General features: G+C 55.4%; 1 protein-coding gene across 1 annotated transcript in view; it reads right to left on the bottom strand.

The window, feature by feature from the left end:
- Positions 1-824: 824 nt before the first annotated feature.
- The window catches only part of foxo6b (forkhead box O6 b), a 32,272-nt gene continuing 27,062 nt past the window's right edge, over positions 825-6,034 (bottom strand). Inside the window, exon 2 of the mRNA XM_031586406.2 lies at positions 825-3,799. Coding sequence (XP_031442266.1) covers positions 1,865-3,799 — 1,935 coding nt within the window. The 3' untranslated portion in view covers positions 825-1,864. The remainder of the gene's footprint in view (positions 3,800-6,034) is intronic.

Below are 6,034 nucleotides of genomic sequence, written 5' to 3'. Positions count from 1 at the left end.
GCTTCCTGAAGTCGGTATTATATCTTGTTTGCAAATGAGAAAATACTTGCATGCTCCCTCTCTCTCACACACACACACACAAACACACACTCAAACTCAAACACACACACACACACACACACACGCAAATCATCACTGACGGTGGGGTCGTTAATTACTTTTCTCTTCTCTGCGGCGCACGCTGTTCGGATGAGGGGCCCTGATAGGGGGGTTGCGCCTGTGGAGAGGAGATAGCGGCTTGTTCCAAATCTGCTGATTGTGTTAATCAGGGGGCCATTCACCGGAGGCCGCCTTCAAAGCGGGGGCCTCGACTATCGGAGTGCCGGAGATGGGTGGACCATCCTGGAGCAGGTTTTGGGGCACGGAGGTGAGACCCCTAAAGCGGGAGCAATTTGGAGCACACAAGGTAGGCTGAGAACACTGGACCCAAGGGAAGATCAAAGGTGTTGTGTAGTGTATCTGCGTGTGTGTGTGTGTGAGTGAGTAGGTTTGCGGATGTGTGTGTGTTTGTGTGTGTGTGTGTGTGGGGGGTGGGGGGTTGCTAACGTTAGTTGAGAGAGCCACTCAGGATGTGTGCTAGGCTGAAATCGTTCCTTATTTCATTATGGCGAGAGCTACATAAATCCCTGCTATGAAGAGGAAGGGGGCTCGCTGGGAATATTTGCATTTCTCCTCTCCATCCCCTCGTACCATCCTACCACCCTCTCTATCTTCCTCTGCCCCTCCTCCTCCTAATCCTCCTCCTCCTCCTCCCCCCCCCCCCCCCCCACCCATACCTCCACCTCCCCATTTGCTACAGAGTGACTTTAATCATCACTTTCGCCAAAACACATTAAGCCAGTGCGTCCGGAGGTGAAGGAAGAAAACACACACACACACACACACACACACACACACACACACACACACACACACAGTAGGCGCCATGTTCGATTAGCAATAGTGATGCATTGCTGTGGCATTACTTTGGAGATTAAAGAGGAGATGCTGAATTTCAATGGGAGCGGCGTTGAAGTGAACCTGATGGATGACTGTCCTGAATGGGGGGACACCACATTAACTCCTCACAGGAAGTAGGGGAACTCAAACTGACCCCGTATGGAACGAATGTCCCCGTAAAACACCAATGCACACACACACACACACACACACACACACACACACACACACACACACACACACACTCACCTGCCTCTCACCAACACCATATACAAAATATAGCATGACAGCACATACACCCAGATACTTATTTATGCAGTTGTTTGATCCTCAACTTGAGGGATGAGAGAGAGGGGAAAAAAACACCAAGGCTCTTCTTTTTTCAAAGGAAGGACAACAAAGTCGTTTGCATACATTAAACTTTGGCCGGCAGACATTTTGACTTCCCTCTGATTTTCTGTGTTGCTGCACCTGAATGGATGATGTAAAGTGCTCGAGTATGTCGGACTCCGAGATGGATTGTGGACTAAATAAAGGACGTGAACCATGGGGACAGCAGTTGGCAGTAACTCTGTGTGTGTCTGTCTGTGTGTGTCTGTCTGTCTGTGTGTGTGTGTCTGTGTGTGTGTGTGTGGGTGTGTGTGTGTGGTTGGGAAGAGGGGAAGGGAGGGGGGACACTAAACCACAGAGGACGTTACAAAACAAAAGACAAAGGGGCAGATTGGGTTGAGAATCATCATTACACGACCAGGACATGGCTCTCAGTCCTTGCTTATGTCTTTTCTGAACAAATGAAATCATAGTCAAAGCAGTCAAACTCAGGATTGCCCCTACACCCCAGGGTCACACCTCTAGGGTAAGTGCTTATTTTTTGTTGTTTAAATCACATCAGCGTCAGTGGCGATCAGCACCCCCCTTTGCCGGTTCACCCGGGCACCCAGCTCTGGCTGTTGTGTGTCTGGGGAGGTCCGGCAAACGCCCCCATGCCCATGCCAATCCCCATGCCGATGCCCACGCCCTGAGACAGCGAGCCGTCGAAGTTGAAGTCCACGGCCTCCGTGTCCATGAAGTCGTGGAGCAAGATGGACTCCACGTCATAGTCCAGGCTGCCGCCAGCGGCGCCGACACCGGCGGAAATGGCCTCCATCTCCAGGGAGCCATCGCCGGGGTGACGGTTGGTGTTGTTGTGGTGGTGGGCGTTGTTGCCGTGGTGAGCGTGGTTGCCGTGGTAACCTGCGACGGCGGCGGTGTGCTGTGAGGATGAGGAGTGCTGCTGCTGGTGAAGCTGAGCGTGTTGCTGTTGGTGTTGGTGATGGGGGTGCTGATGGAGGTGCTGAGTGCTGCTGTAGTACCCTTGCCAGGCGTCGGCTATGCCCTGCTGCTGCGGCAGAGGGTAGGGCTGGTGGTGGCGAGGGTGCAACGCCGAAGCCAGCCGGCAGGGGTCCTGCGGCACGTCCATGACCCCCCCAGCGGGGTTGGGGGGCAGGTGGGCGCGCGGCGGCTGCGGCTGCGGGACGTACAGGCTGGGCGTTTTGAGGCTGTAGGGCTGCAGCAGGTCGCTGTTGACCCGCGGCGAGAGCGCAGCCTGCTGGGGGGGCCCGTGCATGACATGTCCGTGCCCCTGGTGCCCCTGGTGGCCCTGGGCCTGCGGGTTCAGCTTGTGGCCCTGCGTCGGGTCATGCGCCTGGGTGTAGTCGTGCGCGGGGCTCGGGTGGTGCTTGTGAGTCGGGTGGCTGTAGTCCAGTCCCGGGTGGTGTTTGTGGGGGTGACTGCTGAGGCGCTGATTGTGCGAGTGATTGTGATGGTGCTGCTGACTGCTGGGGGGCTGATCGTGGCCGGAGCTGTGGCCGTTGTGGAGGCCCTGGTGATTGTGACCGTGTTCGTGACTGTGACATTGGCTAGGGTTGTGATTGTGATTGTGACTCTGGCTGTTGTTATTTAGACTGCGGTTCTGGCCGAGGGTGGCGCCAGACTGCTGTGCCAGAAGCGACAGTCCCCCTGCCCCCGGCTGGCCAACCACCATGTCTTTCCCGCAGTACTGCGGGCCCCCGGCCAGCAGGCTCTCCAGGGCGTTATTCTCTGAGTAGCCCCTTAGGGGGCGCTGGAAGGTGGCCTGCTTGTTCTCCTGGATGGTCTGCATGGGCGCGTGGTGCCTGAGTATGCCCAAGGAGGGCTGCCCGAACATGGACCCACAGTAGGCCGTCTCCCCCTTGGCGTAGGGGTACCCGGCCCGCTTGAGCTGCGAGGCCTGGGAGAAGCCCTCGTCTAGGCTGATGGCACCGGTCAAGTCGGCCAGCTGCGGCAGCTCCACGGCGGGGCAGTGCCCACCGGTGCCCAGGGCCGGCGAGCGGGTGCTGGAGGGGCTGGGATAGAGGCGTGGCGAGGCGGAGCAGGAGAGGCCGCCCCCGCCCTCCTCCGGCTCGTCAGGCTCCGCTTCAGCCAGGATGGGCGAGAGGCAGCCGCTGAGCGTGGAGGCCGAGGAGCTCGTGCGGGAGTGCAGGTCCGTCCAAGCGTCAAACTCCTCGCCCCCGATGCTTCCGACGCCCCCGACCCCCAGGCTGCCAGCCTTCCCCGCCGGGCTGCCGTGTTCCGGGGACCCCTGCATGCCGGGCCCCGCTCCGAGGCCTCTGGCTCCGACCCCCGCCCCTCCAGGGCCCTGCCCTGCCCGCTTCCTGCTGACGCGCCCCCGGCACTTGAGGTACTTGGTGCCGTTGGAGTCCATGGAGACGGCCCGTCGCCGGGGCCCCTTGCCCATCTTGCCCCCTTCGGGGTTCAGCATCCACCAGGAGCTCTTGCCCGTCCCCTCGTTCTGCACCCGGATGAAGCGAGTGTGCAAGGACAGGTTGTGCCGAATGGAATTCTGCAGGAGGAGACAGAGAGACAAAAAGAGAAGGAGAGAGGGAGAGAGAGAGAGGATGACAGAGAAAGATAGAGACGGGGAGAAAGTGTAATGGGAGAGGGAGAAATGGAGTGAGAGAAAGACAGAGAGAGAGAGAGAGAGAAACAGATAGAAAGAGGGAGACAAACAGGGAGGGGGAGAGAGAGATATAGAGTTATCCACAGGGGAAATGTAAAGTCATGCATTAAAAATGGGTCCATCTCAGCATCCACATCTGCCTGGGCTGCCAATAACACCCATTTATCCTCCTTGAAATGTGAAGCTTTAGCAGACATCTCACACCTCTTTTTTGGGGGGGCTGCAACTACCTGTCTATAACCAGTGCTCCAGGGTGATGTGGTCAGAATGGATAAACAGCATAGAGGTCTACACCAGTAAACAGAGAGAGAGAGGGGGAGAGAGATAGAGAGTGATGGAGAGACAGAGAGAGAGCAGGAAGAGAGAGGGAGAGAGAGATGAAGAAGGAGACAGGTAGACAGAGAAAGGTAAATACACAGGGAGAGGTAAAGAGAGAGTGGTGGAGAAAGATGGAGAGAGACAGAGAGAAAGAGAGAGAGAGAGAGAGAGAAAGGGAAGAGGATGAGACTGAAAAGGAGAGGGAGAAAGAAAAAAAGGGAGAGAAGGAGAGAAAGGGAGAGAGGGAGAGAAAGAGAGAGAGAATAGGGAGAGGTAGGGAGGGAGCACGAACAAGGGTGATTTGGAGCAGAGAGAGCAGTGATGTGCCTCTGAGTTGCCCAGCCAATCAATAACAGTAAGCAGGCTGCTTTCTCAATCCTGCACAAGCTCACTGAGTCACACTACAGTGCAGGAGAGCACAGGAGAGAAAGAGAGAAGGAGAGAAAGAAAGAAAGAAAGAAAGAAAGAGAGAGAAGGAGGGCGAGGGAGAGGGAGAGCCGCCTGCCAGAGCCTCCACATCAAACCATCACCAAGGTTACGGAAATGAATCACACGTGGCAACCCAATCACAGACGCCCGTATCGATTGCAGGCCCACGAAGGAGAAGCCAGCCCGAGACGAGGGAGAGAGGCGTGAATACTGGCACGGCAGCCCTCTTGGACGAGCACCAGACAAAGGAGGCAGAAAGAGAGAGAGAGAGAAAGAGACGGAGAGAGAGAGACTGAGAGAGGTATTGAAAAAGAGGGTAGAGTGTCTCATACAATCATGCCAATAAAATCATTTGAATTTGAAAGAGCGATATCTGAGAAACGGGGGGTGGGTGGGGGAGAGAGAGAGACCGAGATAGAGAGAGAGAGAGAGAGAGAGAGAGAGAGAGAGAGAGAGACCCGTGTAGTTATGCCAATAAAGAAATTTAAATTTCAAAGCGGCAACTATATATATAGAAACACAGACGGAGAGAAGGAGACTGCAAGAGGCAAACGAATAGAATACTAAATGTGTCTGAGTAGGGTTTCCCAGCAGGCTTTGTGTCTCTCTGATGTTATACGTCTCCTATATCCGGCAAGCCCTCTACCCTGTGTGGGATACTGGGGCATGAGCGATGGGGTAAGATCGGCATCACACAGGCTATCTACCCCCAACGACCTGGCACCAATGGTGGCATAACTTGGATGACCCTGTGCCATGAGAGATGGGGTAAGATAAGGGGGAAATAACCGCTACTAACGCCACCACTAGTGCCACCACAGACGCCATGCCCACCCCGATGCCAGCATGGGAATGAGGTAATTTCTGCACTTCAGGGGGATGTTTGCCGGCTGCCAGTGCTAGGCGTTGCCAAGCGTTGCCTCTCCCAGGAAGGCCGGAGGGACACGCTCTCGCCGACATACACGAGAGCCTGGCACGCCCAAGAGCCAAGGGTGCCAACGAGCGCTAGCATTCTGACTACAGAGCAAATGAGCAAAAACATGCCATCTTTTGTCCCATCCCTCTGGACGGCCTTATGTTTGTCACCTTTGCTTTTTTCTTTCTTTCTCTCTTTTTCTTTCTATCTCTCAGTTTCACACGCACACACACACACACAAAAACACACACCTACGCCTACACTGTATATGTTTTCCTCCCCTACATCTCGCCCTCTCACCCCTATTCCACTCTCACTCTCTCACTCCCTCACACACCAGTGTAGGCGTGGGTCCTGTTCTCCACCTTCTCTTTCTCTCTTCCTCTCTCTCTTTCCAGGTCTTTTCATCCTCTCTCTCTCTCTCTCTCTCTCTCACACTCTCTCCCTCACTCTCT

This window comes from Clupea harengus, chromosome 19, assembly GCF_900700415.2.
Source record: "Clupea harengus chromosome 19, Ch_v2.0.2, whole genome shotgun sequence".
Taxonomy (NCBI): domain Eukaryota; kingdom Metazoa; phylum Chordata; class Actinopteri; order Clupeiformes; family Clupeidae; genus Clupea; species Clupea harengus.
The sequence above is the reverse complement of the archived record's forward strand: the minus strand, read 5'-3'. Positions and strand labels throughout refer to the sequence as shown.